This window comes from Diabrotica virgifera, chromosome 7 (genome assembly GCF_917563875.1).
Source record: "Diabrotica virgifera virgifera chromosome 7, PGI_DIABVI_V3a".
NCBI lineage: Eukaryota > Metazoa > Arthropoda > Insecta > Coleoptera > Chrysomelidae > Diabrotica > Diabrotica virgifera.
Window position 1 is genome coordinate 184,461,271 of NC_065449.1, and position 24,326 is coordinate 184,485,596.

The 24,326-nt window shown below is 35.2% G+C and overlaps 1 protein-coding gene and 1 long non-coding RNA gene across 8 annotated transcripts in view; one reads left to right on the top strand and one right to left on the bottom strand.

Annotated features, from left to right (window-relative positions):
• The window catches only part of LOC114326818 (zinc finger protein 678), a 222,409-nt gene that overhangs the window by 5,877 nt on the left and 192,206 nt on the right, over positions 1 to 24,326 (bottom strand). For all 7 annotated transcript variants that reach the window (XM_050656173.1, XM_050656176.1, XM_050656177.1 and 4 more), the window contains one exon: positions 21,301 to 21,423. In XM_050656173.1, the coding sequence (XP_050512130.1) occupies positions 21,301 to 21,423 (123 nt within the window). The remainder of the gene's footprint in view (positions 1 to 21,300; positions 21,424 to 24,326) is intronic.
• LOC126888182 (uncharacterized) overlaps positions 1 to 24,326 on the top strand; it is a 110,417-nt gene that overhangs the window by 5,319 nt on the left and 80,772 nt on the right. The window lies entirely within an intron of this gene.

A 24,326-nucleotide genomic window follows, 5' to 3' on the forward strand; every position in this document is an offset into this window, starting at 1 on the left:
AACTAATTGTACTTTTAATATTACTATAAATAAAAATGATGTTTAATTGTTGTTAATGACATTTGTATTGTTGCTTTGTGACATGTTTCATATTGTTGCCATGACAACATTTTTCCCTCCGCCGTAAAGAAATGGGAAAAAAACTGCTGCCGGCGGAGACATCAAACTTTGACAGGATCAAGTTAGATAAGTAATGTCATCATTATTTGACGTTTGAAGAAAAAATAATAAACCAGGGCTCCGAAATACTACCAGAGATAACCACTAGCGAAATCCATGAAGCACTGAGAAAAATGAAAAATGGAAAAGCACCAGGTGAAGATCGAGTCGTAATAGAGGCAATTAAAAACGGAGGCCACATTCTTATAGGTAAAACAAAAAATCTCTTCAACTTATGCCTTCATCAAAAGTCGATACCTTAAAAATGGAAAAACACAGTAACAATACTTTTGCATAAGAAGGGAGATAAGACAGACTTAGAACATTACAGACACATTAGCCTGCTAAACCACTTATACATACTCTTTTAGTACATTCTTTCACGGTTTTTGTTGTAAATTTTAAGGAGGGGGGGGTATAGTTAAAAAAATAGTAAAAAATGAAGCATTGGCGTCATTTTTAAGTAGACAATCCAAAAAAGAAGATGATTTGCGGTGTACACTATATCTTCGGACAGAATCATTTGAAACATATTAAACCAAAAAGTTCATTTTAGTTTAAGAGTTTCTTGAGGTAGTGACGTCGAGTTTTTATGATTATATTGATTTTTAAATTCATGGTATAACTTTAAAGTGAAAAAATCGAAAAAAAAAACAAAAAAAGTGTGTTTGGTAAAGAGAAAAATGGTAATATAAACAAAAAAATTGTTAATATAAGCAAAAAATCGACGTCACTACCTAGTAAAATATGTAGAAAAGAAGTGTGCAAAATTTCAGAAAGATCGGTGCATTACTTTTTGAGTTATGATGTACACCGCCTCAAAAAAACATGTTTTTCAGAAAACGCGTTTAAAAAAATTTAGTTTTGTCAATAATACAAAGAAAATTGTTGTATATATCCATATCTTCGTCAATTTTGCTCGGATTAACTTGAAATTTTAATGGTATACTCTTGAAAATATTTATAATCGAATAAGCCAATAAAAAAAATCGAAAAAAATAATCAAAAATACTATACCCCCCCTTAAAGAACCGCTTGGATTGACATGAAATTTGGCATACGCATAGCTAACATATCAAAGAAAAAAAGTGATATGGTGCCGATGTGTGCTTTTGCCCTGGGGGTGACTTTCACCCCATCTCGGGGGTGAAAAAATATATGTCCAAGATAAGTCCCGAAATGGATAAATTGACTAATTTTAAGCAACTTTTGTTCTATAGAGTTTTTTCACCAAATCAATACTTTTCGAGTTATTTGCAAGTGAATATGTTCATTTTTCAACAAAATAACCACGTTTTTAGACGGTTTTTCGCAAATATCTCAAAACGTAAGCATTTTGTCGAAAAAAATATTCTTAGCAAAATTATAGCCTATATAAAAACGGTGTATATATTAGGTCTCTATACCTAGCAAAAGCAAATTTATAGTTAATGAAAAATAGGTTCATATTCGAAAAATTCCAAATAGAATAATTCAATGTAAAATATCCAAATAATGAAGCATTCTTGAGGAAAACACATTACAACTTTTTTAAAGTGTTTAAAAAAAGCTTTATTTCTGTTTTTATAAAAAAAAATTCTAGCATCAAATGTAAGCAAGTTACGCTCAAAATAAAGTTGGTCCCTTTTGTTTTGGTAAAAAAAAAATCAGGGAGATCACCCCCCAATTAGCAACTTAAATGAAATTAATCGTTACCGCTGCACAAATTACTTTACTTACTATGTTTGGTTTTTATGATCTGTAAGTTTCATCGATTCAAAGTGCTTATTTTTGAAAAAATTTGGATTTAAAGTAAAATTTTTAAAAATTTTAATTTTTAATTTTAATTTAAATTTTTAATTAAAATTTTAATTTTTAAAAATTGTTAGTGATACTAGTCCTGTCGCCAGGGGGGGTACAACGGCCTCCTTAATTCAGATGGACTTACCCAAGTTTTTTTTATATATTTTGACCCGCAGAATACGAATTTTTTGGGTAACAGTTGATCCGGATGTCGATAAGATTGTTATAGACAAAGAACTTGAGGAATTACATAACAGCGATTTCTCGCAAAACAAAACATCTTTTTGTATTTTTTGGGTCATTTTAAGCAAAAAATATTCCTACAAGTTTTTTCGTAGAATGCATAGTTTTCGAGATAACCGCGGTTAAACTTTCAAAAAATCGAAAAATTGTAAATTTTAAACCCGAATAACTTTTGATTAAAAAATAAAGTAGCAATTCTGCTTACCGCATTTGAAAGTTTAAGTCAAATTATATCGGTTTTGATTATTTGCATTGCTAAAAATTTATTATTTTATTGTTAAACAAAGCTGTAAACTGTAGTAAACACCTAGTATGTGAGTGATGTTTTCTATGATTTCTCATTTAAAATCGAACGAGTAGGTAGAGTAGCTACAAGTGCAAGCGAGGCAATTTCTACGTAGCATGCGGTAAAACGCATGTATTAGGCACGGGAAACCTATGTGTTTATAGATTAGTTTAACAATAAAAAAATTAATTTTTAGCAATGCAAATAATCAAAACCGATATAATTTGACTTAAACTTTCAAATGCGGTAAGCAGAATTGCTACTTTATTTTTTAATCAAAAGTTATTCGGGTTCAAAAATTGCAATTTTTCGATTTTTTGAAAGTTCAACCGCGATTATCTCGAAAACTATGCATTCTACGAAAAAACTTGTAGGAATATTTTTTGCTTAAAATGACCCAAAAAATACAAAAATATGTTTTGTTTTGCGAGAAATCACTGTTATGTAATTCCTCAAGTTCTTTGTCTATAACAATCTTATCGACATCCGGATCAACTGTTACCCAAAAAATTCGTATTCTACGGGTCAAAATATATAAAAAAAACTTGGGTAAGTCCATCTGAATTAAGGAGGCCGTTGTACCCCCCCTGGCGACAGGACTATACCAAAAATCTTAAATATTAAAAAAGTCGGCTTTACTTTTCTGAATATTTTATATTGTTTTGTTTTTCTGTAAGACAAAAATTAGTTAAGATTCGGTGTTTCTAAATTTGCACACACTCGTGATAAGTGACTCGTTCAAGCCCTTTTAACTACAGCTCTTTCAAAAATAAGGACTTTGAACCGATAAAACTTACAGATCATATGATCAATACATACGCGAGTAAAAAACTTGTGAAGTGGTAACAATTAAGTTCATTTAAAATGCTAATTAGGGGGTGATTTTCCCGATTTCTTACCAAAAAAAGCTTACTTTATTTTAAGCGTAACTTGTTTACTTTTGACGGTAAAATTTTTTTTTAAAACAAGAATAAGCATTTTTTTAACACTTTAAAAAAGTTAAAATGAGTTTTCTCCAAAAAAGTGCTTTGTTTTTTGGTTATGGCACGTTAAAATATTCGCTTTGGAATTTGACGAATATGAACCTATTTTTTATTAGCTATAACTCTGCTTCTGCTAGGTATAGTGATCTAGTATATACACCATGTTTTTCACTTTTTTACGTGCTACATTTTTGATAAGAATTTTTTTTTTTCGACCAAATACTTACTTTTTGAGTTATTTGCGAAAAACTGTCTGAAAACGTGGTTATTTTGTAGAAAAATGAACATATTCACTAGCAAATAACTCGAAAAGTATTAACTTTGTGAAAAAACTTTATAAAACAAAAGTTGCTTAGAATTAGTCATTTTATCCATTTCCAGACTTATTTCGAACATATATTTTTCACCCCCAAAAGGGGGTGAAACTCACCCTAGGGCAAAAGCACACATCGGCACAATATCACTTTTTTCTTTGACTTGTTAGCTATGTGTATGCCAAATTTCATGTCAATCCAAGCAGTTCTTTAAAATTTAGAGGTTTTGCAATATTTTACCTTTAAAGAACGTACTATTTACAAAAGTAGTGACATCAAGAGTAGAAAAGAAGCTAGATTTTTACCAGCCAAAAGAACAAGCTGGATTTCGATCAAACTTTGGAACAAACAACTATCGGCAGGCAGTAAAGTTATTAATTGAAAAGTCAATAGAATATAATAACTAGCATTCGTGGATTTTCATAAAGCCTTTGACACGATAGAGCTGGATAGCATTTGAGAAGCTCTAAATGAATGACGCATTGACTATCGTTACAGTACACTCATCTATAATATTTATAAAGAGGCAACAATGAGTGTTAAGTAACATGATAAAACCAAACAAATAAGCATAGAATATATTATAAAAGTACATATATTCTTGTATTATAATACTTGTTCTATACTTAAAATACCTATATTCGATAGCCTAGTTTGTGACATAGAGTTTCTCAAATATGTTTTAATAATTTTGAGCTTAGAAAACGAGCGATCATTACTCTCTGCAGTGACCGGAATTGTTAGGTATAGTGCAATAAAAACATTTGGAATAGAAGGTATCAATGACGTATATTTTGAAGTCAACACATTAGTATGGTATAACTAGACCCAAACCCAGACATCCAAAGTAAAAGTTATCCTTCAACACCCAATTGTTCTATATGGTCCACGTATTGTTCAGTAAAAAGTCACACCATTTTGAGCGTCGGGTTTGGGGGGGGGGGGGGAGTTCGTAAATTAGGATTACGTTTTTCGTCAATATTTCTAAAACTGTGCGGTTTAGCGTGAACAATGTTCTATACAAAAATATTCTACATTAACTTTTAAACAAAAAATGTTCCATGCATAAACCTTCTAAAACGAACGGTTCCAAAGTTACGGAGGTAATATAGTATAATTGGTCCAAAAAAAGGCCCTGATCAATGAGTGTACGAGGATGAGAAGATGAAAACTGCAATGATAGAAGATATTGACAACAAGGCATCGGACAAAGTCGGAGGACGTTTTGAACCCGAATTTATATACACTCACCGGCACAAAATTCCACCACCCAAAATTTTTGATTAAGTTTGACAATCGATAACTTTATTATTTGTACTTCGATTTTCAAGATTCTTGCATCAGTTTGTAGATAAGTACATGTAGAGTTGAGTCCGCGAATCTTTACCCGTGCGTCATCACTTAAAGCATACGCAACAAGTTGATGATAAGTCGGAAATTGAAATTTACTAAACGCAACAGCAAGTCACTTACTGTCACTTGCTGTTGACTTTAGTAAATTTCAATTTCCGATTTATCATCGACTTATTTCACATGCTTTAAATGATGACGCACGGGTAAAGATTCGCGGACTCAACTGTATTGATGTCGTTTGTTATTATTCCGGTAACAAAATTTTTTTGCTTAGATGGCATTATATGGGAGTGAATGGAAGCATTGTAATTTCTCCTAACTTTAAAAAATTCTGTGGAAAAATTGGAGCGCTGATTTTGTTTCATAATCCTTTTGTGCTATCCTGGAGTTATCACTAAGGTTTTGTTTTTTGAATTATCCGAATATCTCTTTTATTGTAAGAGCTGTAAATAAAAACTTGTTTAAAGGTTTATTTCATTAAAATTATAAGTGTACTAAAATTAACAAACAAAATTAACAACAAAACAAAACAGTTCAATAGCGGGTTTGTCCACCTATTGCAGCAACGACTGCTCGCAATCTGTTTGGTATCGAATAAAGATGTATTATCCTTGCCAAGGGAATAGCCCGATATTCCTCTACGAGAGCCATAACTGTACCAAATTTTCGGAATAGTCCAAGTAATGAAGCTTAAAATAGGAGAAAACCTCCAAATTTTTACAGAATAGATCGATTTGCTCGAAAATTTGAGAATAAGTAGTGGATAGTCCAAGGATCAAAATCTAGATGATGCCAAAAGGCGCTTTTACCATGGGGGTGGTTGCCACCCCATGTCGGGGGTGAAAATTTTTTATTATATTTTGACCGCAAAAAAGTTGGTAAAAACATTCATTCTAAGCAAAAAATGTTCTATACATTTTTTTGATAAAACTAATACCTAGTTTTCTATTTATTCGCTATCGAAAATGTTAGTTTTATATTAAAAAAATTAATGTTTTTAATCAGTTTTCTGCAAATAACTCAAAAAGTTTTTGTTTTATCAAAACAACTTTGCTTAACAAAAATGTACCTTTTAAAAAAATCTACAAAACCGTTTTTTTAAATTTTCTTTAAGACCAATAGTAATCGAGCTATACTTTATTATATGTTAGGTCTTCTTCGGCAAATACTAAATATTCTAGTTTCAAAGTCAAAAGACGGGAAAACTATGCATTTTTCGAGGATCACTTGTTTAAACTAATTTGAAGTATTTAAAAATATCTATCTTCAGAAATAAAAAAAAGTCTTTAGCTCAAAATTTAGGTGGCTTATAATGAAAAGAATGTCAGACCCTATATTTTTCAGCGAAAAAGTGATCGAAAGCAAACCCCTAATCACCACCCTGATTTAAATTAGTCATTGACCTTATTTCGTCTTCTTTACTTATGTATTATTAATAGGTTCTAGAGATATTTAGAACAAATAGAAAATGATATAAAAATCTTAAAAATAAAAAACTGGAGAAAAAAAGCACGAAACAGATCAGAGTGGAGAAGAATCCTGGAACAGGCCAAGACCCAGAAAGGGCTGTCGAGCCAATGATGATGATGATGACGTGTTACACACTATACTTTTTCTACAACCACATATTTTGCTAAAACTAAAAATCACAATTTTCAATTGAAGATTTATTATAATACAATATAGAACAATAAATTATAAATTTTAAACTGTGTTTAATTAATACTAATCAATTTCAATTCCTTATACCTACATAAATTACACAAAAATCAGTTAAAAAATTAATTCACTACCTTAATTTGTTTGAATTTAAACTATTTTAAATAATTATTACAAAATAATGTCACATTTGACGTTATATTTATGCAGTCACGGATTTACACCAAACCTACTTCATTCCACGTATCTTGCTAAGGTTGCTAAATCCTTATTGGTTAATTGATAATTATAAAATATTTTTTCCATTTTTACTCAGTTATGAGTATTTAGAAACTGTCTTTCGGTCCTTTTCCTAGACGAAGAGAAGGTAAATGCGTGGCCTAAGTGTCCTCTATTTGCTTTCTCCTATTTTCGTCGTCTCTGTGATTATATATTTTAAAATCCGGAGATACGGGATGCAGTCAGAAAGCAGTTTATTAACGAAAAGTCTTGGATTTAAAATATTGTTTATTATATTTTTATTTCAATTATTCTAATTGGTATTCTAATTAGTCTCAAAAGGTGGAATCATTGTATCGCGATGGTTCCCTTAAATAGGCAGATTGTTTATATTTCTTTTCAGAGTTGTGACTGCATAGCTTCACTGAGGAGGCATGAGGATGCTGAAATAGCTATATGGAAATGGTGGTCCAACTCTGAATCGAATATAAACAAAAACTGCCTTTATCTATAAAATATTAATTAAGAATAAAATTGTAAAACAGTTGTGACATCCATAATTTAATCTCTATTCGATAATTAAGTATAATATCACCTGTCTTACAGGTTATATTTGTCTACACTTTAACCACAGATGTAAACAGAATATATAACGTTACTCAGAATGAGGTAGTCTACTGTGCAGAAAAAACTTTTCCACCTACCTCTACCGAAAGTATACTTTTCCTGACCTGATTGTAGGGAGCAAAGTCGTACTTTTCCTCCCTAGGGAGTAAAAGTACTTTTTCTCCCTAGGGAGGAAAAGTAAAAGTGACGTCATGGAATGTCATTGATGAAATACCTTATTGACGCCCTGTACAATGTTCTATTATCTATTACGTAAGTATCTATACACTTTACCGTTTATTTATAGAACACCTCGTATTTTGTAGAATGGTAAAAAACAGTAAATTGTTATTTTGATTTAACAATGTTTACATTAATAATTTGACTTATACTTGACAGTTGACAGTTAAAATGTACCTACTTGTTAGTTTTAGTTTTCTAATAAATTTTGTCAGTTACATAAATAAATTATTTAAAAATGAAAACATTACTTGTTATTTGAGGAAGGTGGAAAAATCATATGTATAACATCGGAGTAAAGTGCCTTTTCCTCCCCTGAATGATTACGCGTCGGGCAGTAAACTTCATTCTCGGGAGGAAAAGTAGCACTTTCCTCCCTTAGTAGATAGACAACATGCGTTCTGGCGCATCCCCTAAATCGCAACCCTTAAATATTAATAAATGCCAAACGGCTTAACGTAACTCGCGTCTAGAAATTATAAAATTTTTGGCTCCTTGGCTTCCACAAGGTCAAAGTTCTGACAGTTCTCTTCGGTAAAATGCCGCGAAATTCAAATATGATTAATATTGCTTTCAGAGTAATCTAGTTCTAGTAGATAAATAAACTTTCCTACAATATTTTGAGGTTATGATTATTGTTTATTGTTAGTTATCTACATAAATATTATTTTAAAACTATTTCCGCTAAAATAGGAATATATTATTGTATTATTTCTTGTAATGTTAGATAGATTCGACATAATTGCACCCAACAAAACGTTTAAGTGTATGGCACTATGTAATAAATGTTCCAAAAGGTTCTCTAAATATTTAAATTTAAAAAGGCATACCACTAAGTTTCATACAGGTAAGGACAAAACTAAAGCAAAACTATTTAGTGCTTTTTGGCTATTATTCAGAATCAATAGGGGACATTATTTTATTTTGTTTCAGAAAACATAAAGTAGCTGACTAACTAAAATTTGCCCATATCAATGCAGTGCATGAATGCCAGAAAAATTGTTCACACTTACAAACTATTAGAAAACATCAAAAAATTCATACAAAAGACATTGATATTGGAAAAAAACAAGGAAACTTCAGGTGCATATTGTGTAACTACGAAAATTCTGTAAAATCCAATTTAATTCTTCATTTTGAAGAATATCATGCTAATAAAATAGAACAAGATCTTCACTTTTCTAGTGAACTAGAATTTCAAAAATCGAAAATTGACTTTAAAAAAAAATAAGAATTGTCTTTATATGTCACGTACAGTCATCCATACATGGCTGCAGAGAGCAAACAGAGTTATATTTGTAATCATTCAGGCTTTTATGTGAAAAATAAGGATATGCAGTATGTATTTAAAACCTCAAGGAAGCAAAAAAAAATAATGGAAAATGCCATTCTTGATTGAAAGTTAGTATTTTACCAGAAAATGGCACTGTTAACATAAATTTTATACAAACTTACGTTGGTCATGACAATGACATGGGTTATTTAAATATTACTAAAAATGAAAAAGCTTCTAAAGCCTAAAGCTTCTAAAGAGATTCTGTATCGAATCTGGAATCTGTAATCTTCTGTACAGAATCTCTAATATCACCTAATACGGAAACCAGAGGAATTTTAGAAGCAGTTTTGCTAGCTATTTCTTTTTTTTATTTTTAGTAATATTTAAAAATAACCCAAGTCATTGTCATGACCAACGTAAGTCTGTTAAAATTTATTGTAACAGTGCCGATTTCTGGTAAAATACTAACTTTCAATCAAGAATGGCATTTTCCATTAATTTTTTTTGCTTCCTTGAGGTTTTAAATACATACTGAATATCCTTACATTTTTTCACATAAAAGCCTGAACAATTACAAATATAACTCTGTTTGTTAATGCCCTCTGCAGCCATGTATGGATGACAGTACGTGACATATATAAAGACAATTCTTAATTGTTTTAAAGTCAGTTTTCCATTTTTGAAATTCTAGTTCACTAGAAAAGTGAAGATCTCGTTGTTCTATTTTATTAGCATGATATTCTTCAAAATAAAGAATTAAATTGGATTTTACAGAACTTTCGTTACAAAAACTGCACTTACAGTTTCCATTCCTTTTTCCAATATCAATGTCTTTTGTATAAATTTTTTTATGTTTACTAAGATTTTGTAAATGTGAAAACTTTTTGAAACAAAATAATATCCCCTATCTTTCTATATACAATAATAGCCAAGAAGCACTAAATAAAAGTTTTTTCCTTACCTGGATGAAACTTAGTGACATGCTTTTTAAATTCTAATATTTAGAGAACCTTTTTAGTTTTGAGACATCTGTTACAAAATGCAATACACTTGAATGTTTTGTTGTGTGCAATTACATATTTGTCGAGTTGATCTAAAATTACAAGAAATAATACAATATTATGACAATATGTATAACAAAGAGAAATCTTTAATATATTCCATTATATATTCCTATTTTAGCAAAACTGGTTTAAAATAATAGTAGGTAATAGTTAGTAAATAATAATCTTAACCTCAAAATATTGTAGGCCTTTTAATCTATATACTAGAACTAGATTATTCTGAAAGCAATTTATATTATGCCTGTCTTGTGTTAAAAATGAATAACCATTTTCAATTTTTTTTAATCAAATAAACAAATTTAAACAAATAAACATTTTTTTAATCGTATTAGTGTTTGAATCATGTTTGAATTTCGCGGCATTTTATTTTACATTGTAATAGAACTGTCACAACTTTGACCTTGTGGAAGCCAAGGAGCCAAAAATTTTATAATTTCTAGACGCGAGTGCTTAACGTAGGATGACGTGTGACGTATCGTTGGAAAGGGGATGAAAAGGGGGGTTGAACGCAGTATGTGGCGTGCGCATCGGAATATGCCAAAAGGGCATTACGTCATATCTTCTTTTCTATTGGTCCGATTTTGACGTAAGAGGGCTCGTCGGAACGGGGAGGGGGTAAAGAACACACAAAAAACAAAGATGGCGCAAGAGCCAAAAGGGCATTACGTCATATCTTCGTTTCTATTGGTCCGATTTTGACGTAAGAGGGCTCGTCGGAACGGGGAGGGGGTAACGAATACGTTGAGACAAAAAACAAAGATGGCGGCAGTGCCAAAACGGCATTACAGCATATATTTGTTGCTATTGGTCCGATTTTGACGTATGGAGTGTCAAATAAAAGCGGTGGTGACACAGAAGCCAACTGTCAATTCTTCTTCTTCTTTTCGTTTGTCAATTCTTCTTCTTTTCCGTATAGTGCCTAACAGAACGTGACATTTGACGTATGACGTGACAAACGAAATAAAGAAGAAGAATTGACAGCATCATGACATTGCCGGCCTTCTATATACTTGTGTTTCTTGTCTCAACTTATTCGTTACCCCCTCCACGTTCCGACGAGCCCTCTTACGTCAAAATCGGACCAATAGAAAAGAAGATATGACGTAATGCCCTTTCAGCAGTAATATGGCTTCTCAAGATAGCGGATACGAAAGTGAAGAGACAATTATCTACGACGCTGAATTAGATCGAGTACTGGAAAAATATGAAGAAGCTGCCAAAGATGAGCCATATTATCTATTGGAAACTACCTATCCAATAGGATGTTTTCACATAAAAATTGGTCTATCTCCAGCTCGACAGTTTTCTCCATCCATTATTCTGTACCAACATGGTGAATGTACAAGAATCAGTTTAAACACATTCGAGTGGACTACCCTAATTGAGATGTTTATACAAATTATGGAAGAATTTTTCATACCACCTTTGCCCACCTGTTCCGATGAGTATGATCCAATCGAATTTGAGTGTGGTGATTTCTGCAAACTAAGACAATTGGTAATGGAAAATGTAAAGTTCCTGACTATCGAGAAACATGGAATCGAATATTATTTATGTGAAGATGATGTAAGCCAGATCCTGAGAGCAAACATTGATTTAGTGTCTCAACGAGTGTCGTTATTGGACAATTTACAGTTTTTTTCGTATTATAGAAATGTTGTATACTTTATTCAGCAAAATTGTCATAAGAGTAACAGTTTATATAGTCGACTTCACGCTTTAACTGCGTTTTGTGGAATTTTTCCAGATACTTTGTTAAGTCAAGCTTTGAATGAATATGTATGGTATTATAGCAATAAAGTTGTAAATGATTTGGATAATTGTTAATAAATAATATTAATAAAATATGTTGTCTTTTATTTTTTGACTTTAGAGAGTGTAACAGAGGTTATCAGAGGTCAGCAGAGGGTAGCAGAGCGCAGCAGAGGGTAGCAGAGGGTCACAGAGGATAACAGAGGCTAGCAGAGGGTACCAGAGACGTACAGACGTCATCAGAGACAAGCTAACAGAAGGCACAGACGATCACAGAGCGGTATAAGGGGTCAGCAGAGTGTAGCAGAGCGGAGCAGAAGGTAATAGAGATTAGCAGACGGTAGCAGAGCGCAGCAGAGGATAGCAAGTCGAATGTCACGTCATTCACGTTCAAATGTCACGTTCTGCTTCGAACTTCACGTCATTCACGTCACGTCATTTACGTCCTACGTCACATGTCACGTCATTCACGTCACGTCATTCACGTTCTGCGTCGAATTTCACGTTATTCACGTCCTACGTCGAATGTCACATATCTACGTCAAATGTCACGTTCTGCGTCGAATTTCACGTCATTCACGTCCTACGTCAAATGTCACGTTCTGCGTCAAATGTCACGTCGTTCATGTCACGTCCTACGCCAAATGTCACGTCATACGTCAAATGTCACGTTCTCTTAGGCACTATACGGAAAAGAAGAAGAATTGACAGTTGGCTTCTGTGTCTCCGCCGCTTTCATTTGACACCCCATACGTCAAAATCGGACCAATGACAACAAAGATGTCGAATGTCACGTTCTGTTAGGCACTATACGGAAAAGAAGAAGAATTGACAAACGAAAAGAAGAAGAAGAATTGACAGTTGGCTTCTGTGTCGTCACCGCTTTTATTTGACACCCCATACGTCAAAATCGGACCAATAGCAACAAAGATATGCTGTAATGCCGTTTTGGCACTGCCGCCATCTTTGTTTTTTGTCTCAACTTATTCGTTACCCCTCCACGTTCCAACGAGCCCTCTTACGTCAAAATCGGACCAATAGAAAAGAAGATATGACGTAATGCCCTTTTGGCACTGGCGCCATCTTTGTTTTTTGTGTGTTCTTTACCCCCTCCCCGTTCCGACGAGCCCTCTTACGTCAAAATCGGACCAATAGCAACAAATATATGCTGTAATGCCGTTTTGGCACTGCCGCCATCTTTGTTTTTTGTCTCAACGTATTCGTTACCCCCTCCACGTTCCGACGAGCCCTCTTACGTCAAAATCGGACCAATAGAAACGAAGATATGACGTAATGCCCTTTTGGCACTGGCGCCATCTTTGTTTTTTGTGTGTTCTTTACCCCCTCCCCGTTCCGACGAGCCCTCTTACGTCAAAATCGGACCAATAGAAAAGAAGATATGACGTAATGCCCTTTTGGCATATTCCGATGCGCACGCCACATACTGCGTTCAACCCCCTTTTTCATCCCCTTTCCAACGATACGTCACACGTCATCCTACGTTAAGCCGTTTGGCATTTATTAATATTTAAGGGTTGCGATTTAGGGGATGCGCCAGAACGCAGGGTAGCAGAGGGTAACAGAGGGTAGCAGAGGATCACAGAGGATAACAGAGGCTAGCAGAGGGTCACAGTGGATAACAGAGGCTAGCAGAGGGTACCAGAGACGTACAGACGTCATCAGAGACAAGCTAACAGAAGGCACAGACGATCACAGAGCGGTATAAGGGGTCAGCAGAGTGTAGCAGAGCGGAGCAGAAGGTAATAGAGATTAGCAGACGGTAGCAGAGCGCAGCAGAGGATAGCAAGTCGAATGTCACGTCATTCACGTTCAAATGTCACGTTCTGCTTCGAACTTAACGTCATTCACGTCACGTCATTTACGTCCTACGTCACATGTCACGTCATTCACGTCACGTCATTTACGTCCTACGTCACATGTCACGTCATACGTCAAATGTCACGTTCTCTTAGGCACTATACGGAAAAGAAGAAGAATTGACAGTTGGCTTCTGTGTCTCCGCCGCTTTCATTTGACACCCCATACGTCAAAATCGGACCAATGACAACAAAGATGTCGAATGTCACGTTCTGTTAGGCACTATACGGAAAAGAAGAAGAATTGACAAACGAAAAGAAGAAGAAGAATTGACAGTTGGCTTCTGTGTCGTCACCGCTTTTATTTGACACCCCATACGTCAAAATCGGACCAATAGCAACAAAGATATGCTGTAATGCCGTTTTGGCACTGCCGCCATTTAAGGGTTGCGATTTAGGGGATGCGCCAGAACGCAGGTTGTCTATCTACTACAGTCACATTATTTTCGTATTCACATTCGTTTATCTCCAAATAGTTTACAGGTAAACAATTAAAACTGAATGCAGATAACACATAATTGATTAATTTTTTACGACCATCCTCGTTCTCTGGTAGTTCAATTTGTATTCCAGATAATTTTCTCGTGCATCGATTTCCCCAGTAAACATACTGCAGAAGATTATTAAACACAAGACAACAGCTATTTTGTAAGCAATCTGTTAACTTAGTCCACATTTTAGATAGCGGAACCGAGTATAACGGTGCATTTTGTAAAAATTGTTTATTCATTTCCAAGATGTCTAGGCAATCTTCTATTGGATCAAAATGGTTACAAAGTCTGTGGTTATATATTGTTGCCTCCAATCTGGTAATTCCATGCTCTTTTGCCAAGGAAGATGCAAATGTTTGCTTAAGTCGTTCATCTGGACAATTTATAAAATCTATAACATGTGTTCCAAGTTGTTGGTTGACACCAGGACTGGTAATTTGACAAACAAATTTGTTGTATATTTTAATTCTACAATTGGAGTTCAACCATGTTAAGCAGTCGATTCCAACTGTATTATCGTTATCCACAATTACATTAGAATTTTCGTCGTATTCGCCTTGGTAGCAAAAGTTAAAAGTATTTGTCAAATAATCGCACATCTCGGTCTTGTTAAAAATTCCAGCAAAATCTTGCGTAATGTCCAAATTTAAAAGATAGAAATTATCTGCTTGGAGTTGGTTTAGTAACATCGGTAATTTTTCCAGCAAAATTTGCACTTTAACATCTGCCAATTCAATTTTGTATGGTATTGCAACAGGATTTCCATATTTTTCTTTAATTTTCTCCATTTCCTCTTGTCCAATTTGTTGTTCTATTTTTTTGCTCCTTTTATCACAGGCATCCAAGAGAAATGGCAGCTTTGCTTTGACTCTGTGTCTAGCAGAGACGAAGTCGGAAAATTTTCCACGTAAATAACTGTTAAACGATCCGCACATTTCCTTCTTCAAAAAAACTTTGTTACCTTTCTGCAATATTTGCTGCTCACAGTCACCTCGGTCACATATTTTAATAACCATAATATTATCGCAAAATGGTTCTGTAATAGGCAGGAGTTCTTTATGCTTAAAGCGTGTCTCATTTTCCGTGTACTTTATACTGCCCACATCAGTAATGAGATTGTTATTTTCCAGGTTTTCGAAAAGAAGCCACAACCCGAAACGTTCATTTGTAGGTTTTACTCTATTTCCCAAGAGCTGCGTAACACTATACACTTTGGAGAGAGACATGTTAACAGTTTCAACTACTTGCGAGTTATGAGAATTGATTGTTCTGACTGCACTTTTATATATTTCGATAGTAGTTCGAGTATGCCCGAACTTTCCCGATTTTCAATATTAGCGCATGCGTAGCTGTGTGCAGTAGAGCGTAGCAGAGCACAGCAGCGGTTAGCAGAGGCTAAAAACTATATCCCAATATTAGCGCATGCGTAGCTGTGTGTAGTAGAGCGTAGCAGAGGTTAGCAGAGCGTAGCAGACGTTAGCACGAATGTGACATTCGACGTAGGACGACATTGACGTGACGTCCGACGTGCTATCCTCTGCTAACCTCTGCTACGCTCTCCTACACACAGCTACGCATGCGCTAATATTGGGATATAGTTTTTAGCCTCTGCTAACCGCTGCTGTGCTCTGCTACGCTCTACTGCACACAGCTACGCATGCGCTAATATTGAAAATCGGGAAAGTTCGGGCATACTCGAACTACTATCGAAATATATAAAAGTGCAGTCAGAACAATCAATTCTCATAGCTCGCAAGTAGTTGAAACTGTTAACATGTCTCTCTCCAAAGTGTATAGTGTTACGCAGCTCTTGGGAAATAGAGTAAAACCTACAAATGAACGTTTCGGGTTGTGGCTTCTTTTCGAAAACCTGGAAAATAACAATCTCATTACTGATGTGGGCAGTATAAAGTACACGGAAAATGAGACACGCTTTAAGCATAAAGAACTCCTGCCTATTACAGAACCATTTTGCGATAATATTATGGTTATTAAAATATGTGACCGAGGTGACTGTGAGCAGCAAATATTGCAGAAAGGTAACAAAGTTTTTTTGAAGAAGGAAATGTGCGGATCGTTTAACAGTTATTTACGTGGAAAATTTTCCGACTTCGTCTCTGCTAGACACAGAGTCAAAGCAAAGCTGCCATTTCTCTTGGATGCCTGTGATAAAAGGAGCAAAAAAATAGAACAACAAATTGGACAAGAGGAAATGGAGAAAATTAAAGAAAAATATGGAAATCCTGTTGCAATACCATACAAAATTGAATTGGCAGATGTTAAAGTGCAAATTTTGCTGGAAAAATTACCGATGTTACTAAACCAACTCCAAGCAGATAATTTCTATCTTTTGGATTTGGACATTACGCAAGATTTTGCTGGAATTTTTAACAAGACCGAGATGTGCGATTATTTGACAAATACTTTTAACTTTTGCTACCAAGGCGAATACGACGAAAATTCTAATGTAATTGTCGATAACGATAATACAGTTGGAATCGACTGCTTAACATGGTTGAACTCCAATTGTAGAATTAAAATATACAACAAATTTGTTTGTCAAATTACCAGTCCTGGTGTCAACCAACAACTTGAAACACATGTTATAGATTTTATAAATTGTCCAGATGAACGACTTAAGCAAACATTTGCATCTTCCTTGGCAAAAGAGCATGGAATTACCAGATTGGAGGCAACAATATATAACCACAGACTTTGTAACCATTTTGATCCAATAGAAGATTGCCTAGACATCTTGGAAATGAATAAACAATTTTTACAAAATGCACCGTTATACTCGGTTCCGCTATCTAAAATGTGGACTAAGTTAACAGATTGCTTACAAAATAGCTGTTGTCTTGTGTTTAATAATCTTCTGCAGTATGTTTACTGGGGAAATCGATGCACGAGAAAATTATCTGGAATACAAATTGAACTACCAGAGAACGAGGATGGTCGTAAAAAATTAATCAATTATGTGTTATCTGCATTCAGTTTTAATTGTTTACCTGTAAACTATTTGGAGATAAACGAATGTGAATACGAAAATAATGTGACTGTAGTAGATAGACAACCTGCGTTCTGGCGCATCCCCTAAATCGCAACCCTTAAATGGCGGCAGTGCCAAAACGGCATTACAGCATATCTTTGTTGCTATTGGTCCGATTTTGACGTATGGGGTGTCAAATAAAAGCGGTGACGACACAGAAGCCAACTGTCAATTCTTCTTCTTCTTTTCGTTTGTCAATTCTTCTTCTTTTCCGTATAGTGCCTAACAGAACGTGACATTCGACATCTTTGTTGTCATTGGTCCGATTTTGACGTATGGGGTGTCAAATGAAAGCGGCGGAGACACAGAAGCCAACTGTCAATTCTTCTTCTTTTCCGTATAGTGCCTAAGAGAACGTGACATTTGACGTATGACGTGACATGTGACGTAGGACGTAAATGACGTGACGTGAATGACGTGACATGTGACGTAGGACGTAAATGACGTGACGTGAATGACGTTAAGTTCGAAGCAGAACGTGACATTTGAACGTGAATGACGTGACATTCGACTTGCTATCCTCTGCTGCGCTCTGCTACCGTCTGCTAATCTCTATTACCTTCTGCTCCGCTCTGCTACACTCTGCTGACCCCTTATACCGCTCTGTGATCGTCTGTGCCTTCTGTTAGCTTGTCTCTGATGACGTCTGTACGTCTCTGGTACCCTCTGCTAGCCTCTGTTATCCTCTGTGACCCTCTGCTAGCCTCTGTTATCCTCTGTGATCCTCTGCTACCCTCTGTTACCCTCTGCTACCCTGCGTTCTGGCGCATCCCCTAAATCGCAACCCTTAAATATTAATAAATGCCAAACGGCTTAACGTAGGATGACGTGTGACGTATCGTTGGAAAGGGGATGAAAAAGGGGGTTGAACGCAGTATGTGGCGTGCGCATCGGAATATGCCAAAAGGGCATTACGTCATATCTTCTTTTCTATTGGTCCGATTTTGACGTAAGAGGGCTCGTCGGAACGGGAAGGGGGTAAAGAACACACAAAAAACAAAGATGGCGCCAGTGCCAAAAGGGCATTACGTCATATCTTCGTTTCTATTGGTCCGATTTTGACGTAAGAGGGCTCGTCGGAACGTGGAGGGGGTAACGAATACGTTGAGACAAAAAACAAAGATGGCGGCAGTGCCAAAACGGCATTACAGCATATATTTGTTGCTATTGGTCCGATTTTGACGTAAGAGGGCTCGTCGGAACGGGGAGGGGGTAAAGAACACACAAAAAACAAAGATGGCGCCAGTGCCAAAAGGGCATTACGTCATATCTTCTTTTCTATTGTTCCGATTTTGACGTAAGAGGGCTCGTTGGAACGTGGAGGGGGTAACGAATAAGTTGAGACAAAAAACAAAGATGGCGGCAGTGCCAAAACGGCATTACAGCATATCTTTGTTGCTATTGGTCCGATTTTGACGTATGGGGTGTCAAATAAAAGCGGTGACGACACAGAAGCCAACTGTCAATTCTTCTTCTTCTTTTCGTTTGTCAATTCTTCTTCTTTTCCGTATAGTGCCTAACAGAACGTGACATTCGACATCTTTGTTGTCATTGGTCCGATTTTGACGTATGGGGTGTCAAATGAAAGCGGCGGAGACACAGAAGCCAACTGTCAATTCTTCTTCTTTTCCGTATAGTGCCTAAGAGAACGTGACATTTGACGTATGACGTGACATTTGGCGTAGGACGTGACATGAACGACGTGACATTTGACGCAGAACGTGACATTTGACGTAGGACGTGAATGACGTGAAATTCGACGCAGAACGTGACATTTGACGTAGATATGTGACATTCGACGTAGGACGTGAATGACGTGAAATTCGACGCAGAACGTGAATGACGTGACGTGAATGACGTGACATGTGACGTAGGACGTAAATGACGTGACGTGAATGACGTGAAGTTCGAAGCAGAACGTGACATTTGAACGTGAATGACGTGACATTCGACTTGCTATCCTCTGCTGCGCTCTGCTACCGTCTGCTAATCTCTATTACCTTCTGCTCCGCTCTGCTACACTCTGCTGACCCCTTATACCGCTCTGTGATCGTCTGTGCCTTCTGTTAGCTTGTCTCTGATGACGTCTATACGTCTCTGGTACCCTCTGATAGCCTCTGTTATCCTCTGTGACCCTCTGCTACCCTCTGCTGCGCTCTGCTACCCTCTGCTGACCTCTGATAACCTCTGTTACACTCTCTAAAGTCAAAAAATAAAAGACAACATATTTTATTAATATTATTTATTAACAATTATCCAAATCATTTACAACTTTATTGCTATAATACCATACATATTCATTCAAAGCTTGACTTAACAAAGTATCTGGAAAAATTCCACAAAACGCAGTTAAAGCGTGAAGTCGACTATATAAACTGTTACTCTTATGACAATTTTGCTGAATAAAGTATACAACATTTCTATAATACGAAAAAAACTGTAAATTGTCCAATAACGACACTCGTTGAGACACTAAATCAATGTTTGCTCTCAGGATCTGGCTTACATCATCTTCACATAAATAATATTCGATTCCATGTTTCTCGATAGTCAGGAACTTTACATTTTCCATTACCAATTGTCTTAGTTTGCAGAAATCACCACACTCAAATTCGATTGGATCATACTCATCGGAACAGGTGGGCAAAGGTGGTATGAAAAATTCTTCCATAATTTGTATAAACATCTCAATTAGGGTAGTCCACTCGAATGTGTTTAAACTGATTCTTGTACATTCACCATGTTGGTACAGAATAATGGATGGAGAAAACTGTCGAGCTGGAGATAGACCAATTTTTATGTGAAAACATCCTATTGGATAGGTAGTTTCCAATAGATAATATGGCTCATCTTTGGCAGCTTCTTCATATTTTTCCAGTACTCGATCTAATTCAGCGTCGTAGATAATTGTCTCTTCACTTTCGTATCCGCTATCTTGAGAAGCCATATTACTGCTGAAAGGGCATTACGTCATATCTTCTTTTCTATTGGTCCGATTTTGACGTAAGAGGGCTCGTCGGAACGTGGAGGGGGTAACGAATAAGTTGAGACAAGAAACACAAGTATATAGAAGGCCGGCAATGTCATGATGCTGTCAATTCTTCTTCTTTATTTCGTTTGTCACGTCATACGTCAAATGTCACGTTCTGTTAGGCACTATACGGAAAAGAAGAAGAATTGACAAACGAAAAGAAGAAGAAGAATTGACAGTTGGCTTCTGTGTCACCACCGCTTTTATTTGACACTCCATACGTCAAAATCGGACCAATAGCAACAAATATATGCTGTAATGCCGTTTTGGCACTGCCGCCATCTTTGTTTTTTGTCTCAACGTATTCGTTACCCCCTCCCCGTTCCGACGAGCCCTCTTACGTCAAAATCGGACCAATAGAAACGAAGATATGACGTAATGCCCTTTTGGCACTGGCGCCATCTTTGTTTTTTGTGTGTTCTTTACCCCCTCCCCGTTCCGACGAGCCCTCTTACGTCAAAATCGGACCAATAGAAAAGAAGATATGACGTAATGCCCTTTTGGCATATTCCGATGCGCACGCCACATACTGCGTTCAACCCCCCTTTTCATCCCCTTTCCAACGATACGTCACACGTCATCCTACGTTAAGCCGTTTGGCATTTATTAATATTTAAGGGTTGCGATTTAGGGGATGCGCCAGAACGCAGGTTGTCTATCTACTTCCCTTGTTATACGAATAGCTATTCCGGCACAGAAACGTCACTTTTCTGCACACTAATGTCATAATATCTTATACTGTGAGAAAATATCAACTTTGTTAACATAAAACTGTGTAGTAAATTGCATTTTGAATAGTGGCTGTAGAAAAACATATGTACATCACGTTTATCTCATTTATATATAGGCTATTCAGAAAAATGATAAAAAACAAAATAAATGTTTATTTATTTGGCTTCCTGCCTCACCTACTCACCTAGTTGATTTTCCTCTGGTTCATCCTTTGAATCTTGAATGTCTACTGATGTCCTTAGCTCATTATCTACATATTTCTGGTCATATTCTGGTAACTCTTCCTTTTCAACTTTAGCTTGCATAGCTAATAAACAAATTTAATGAAAATTACGGATATTCCTAAATTATAAACAAGAAATATAGACGAGACTCATATGTATGTGTCTATATTCCTTTGTACTTTTATCTCATTTACTTATACAGTAAGCGCCACCCTACTATATGCATAGGAATATTGAGCTATTACAGTCCTGGACCCTTCACTTTTTGCAACGTTTATTTTTATGTCTAGTGATGTTTAGAACTGATATATACATAAAAAAGTATAAAAACTGATATATACATAGAAATTTGACAAATAATAGATCAGCCGTATTTGACGTTTGACATTTTGTTAAAGTTGTAAAAGTTTTTAAGTATTGTAATATTCTTGATGTTTGAATAAAGTTATTTTAAAGCAGAGTACTATTAATTAATGTAATTTTTGTATGGAAAAACAATTATTCTGAATAGTTTCTTGACAGTAACATGACAGGGATTAAGGTTCCATCTGAGAACGGGCCGGATTAGCCAAAAAGAATAGCAATTAGGTACCTACCCATGTATCTAGTAACGTGGCGCTTACTATATAAGCCATTAAGAATGAAACGGTTCAAAAGAACTCAATTATTTAGCCTCATTCAGAAACCAAAAATTGTAAATGTATTGTAACACATTTTTGTCTCACCCTGTAGACATCAGAATATCGCTTCATATGCATAGCGAATGTAAGGAATTCATTTCTGTTCCGAAAAATACGTGAGGTATATGGAATTGTAGTTTATCAGTTTTGTCAAAAAAAAAACGTTATATTATTTTGTAGTCATGTCTACATTCGATTTCCTGTGTTTAATTTCTCGCTCGTTCAGTTTGTGATGTAAAAAACAGTTACATTGTAGTTAATGGTCTTTGGCGCCACGATTGTTGGAGTTTATATACACAATACGTGCTAATATCAGTATTAGAGAGAGCAGGTGTTAATTGTGGACTCAGCAATATCTTTCTTGAGAACTGTGGAACTGGGAGAGGTTTGCTGACTTTGCAAACTGATTTTTGATGGTTCCCTACTAAGAAGGTTGGGCTTAAAATATGTTTTGGTTTTCCCTATTGGTCGATAAAAAGTGTAGGAAGCTTAGTTTTTTTTTTTATTAGTCAATGATGAAGGAAGGAAGGATTGAACTTTTTCCTTATTGGTTGACTGGACGAGTAGGGTAGAATGAGAGAAATGGAGTGGGTTTAGGAAGGAAGCGTTTTGGTTTGGGGAGATTCATTCAAGTTGTGAGATTAAGCATTCAAGTTTTGGAAGTTGAAGTCAGAGAGTCGGAGGTTTAGTTGTAGCCCCGGGCAGAGACCGCTTATAGCGGTTTCTGAAGAGTTGAGTTGAAATTTTAGTTTGAGTTTTTTAAGTGGAAGTTTTGATTGAGAACTTAAGTGAGAATGTAGCCGATTTCGAAGTTTTTATGAAGAAATCATGGCGTTGCCGCGTCCAGGCAAAAAGCTGGTTAGTTTTAGTGTGTAATACACTAAGTTTTTTTTTTTTGGAAGCAGTCATGGATAAAGTCATGCATTAGGTGTCAATATTAATAATAAATTCTTCAAGAAGTTAATTAGAAGTTATTTAAATATTTTAAAAAGTCAATATGAGCAGATTTGGAAGTTTATTTTTTTTTCTGAAACTTTTCATGGAAATAAACATTTTTGTACTATTTTTTTTATCTAAATTCAGTGAAAAGTGCGTGTTTTGGACATTCACGTGAAGAATGAGGACAGGACTATATGACAAGGTATTGTTTGTAAACCTTTTTATTGTTTTTGTAAACAGAATCTCTTACATTGTCTACAAGAGATCAATCATTTCATTTTTTTTTATTTTTTTATTTTAATAAAAAGTTGATTCATTCTATAATAATTTTTTTTTATTGATAATATTATTATCTGATCCCTTTCTCTTGGTCCTAAATGATATTCAACTGAACTGAGAACACTATGGTAAGTCATGTTATATTTATGTTTATGTAAGTGTGTTTGTATCTTATGATAACTATGCTTCTTTTCATGCGCATTTTTCAGTGCGTCAGAAATGGTAGAAAAGTCCGTGATAATATACATTTTAGTGACATGACATTTTAGTTAAATCTGACAGTTGTCACATTTTATTTGCAATTTGGCATAAAAGCAAATCAATTGTGTTTATTGCATTTATAAAATGGTATTTTCTTTGATTTGTATAGTCTTATAAATTGTTCAGATTATATTCGTAGATATATTATATAATTCGCAAATTATTTTATTTTAGATTATAGCGCCATCTATTGACAACTAGAATAAATGTTATAAATGTCACCGACGTGCGTTTTTTTCTGTCACATACAATTTAATGCGTTAGAAAGAAATCGAAAAACTGTGACGCACTGAAATATCCTCATGAGAAAAAGCATATATATTTTTATTAACTTTTTACTTTAGTTATTTTTTTGAAGTGTTAAGTATGTTTCGTCTTTCATTTTCTTTTTATCCAATGGCGCCCCCGAGCATTTGAGTTTATATTATATTTAAAATCTATTAAGAATCCACACCCCTAGATCTCTGAAGACTTATGGCTACCGAGGTACTCCGAAAAGTTACGTAGCACCAAGTATAGATATTTTTATGTTTGTTTAATTTGTCGAGTTACATATTATCATTTTTATTGCCTTTGTTATCCACGTTGGTGTCACAAGAAAAACCATAACAAATAAACAATTTTTTTATTGGCTTTAGGATAAGACCATGCGGCCAGAAACAAAGTAAGTAGTACATTCATAAACATAATATATCTTATCTAAATTATTTTAAAAAATAAACAGTTAAGATGTGCATTTAACCTTGCGATGACCAACCTTTTTTTGTTACACGGATGACCAACGGGGGTAAAAAATGACCCCCAGTCAAAAATGACAATTGACAAAA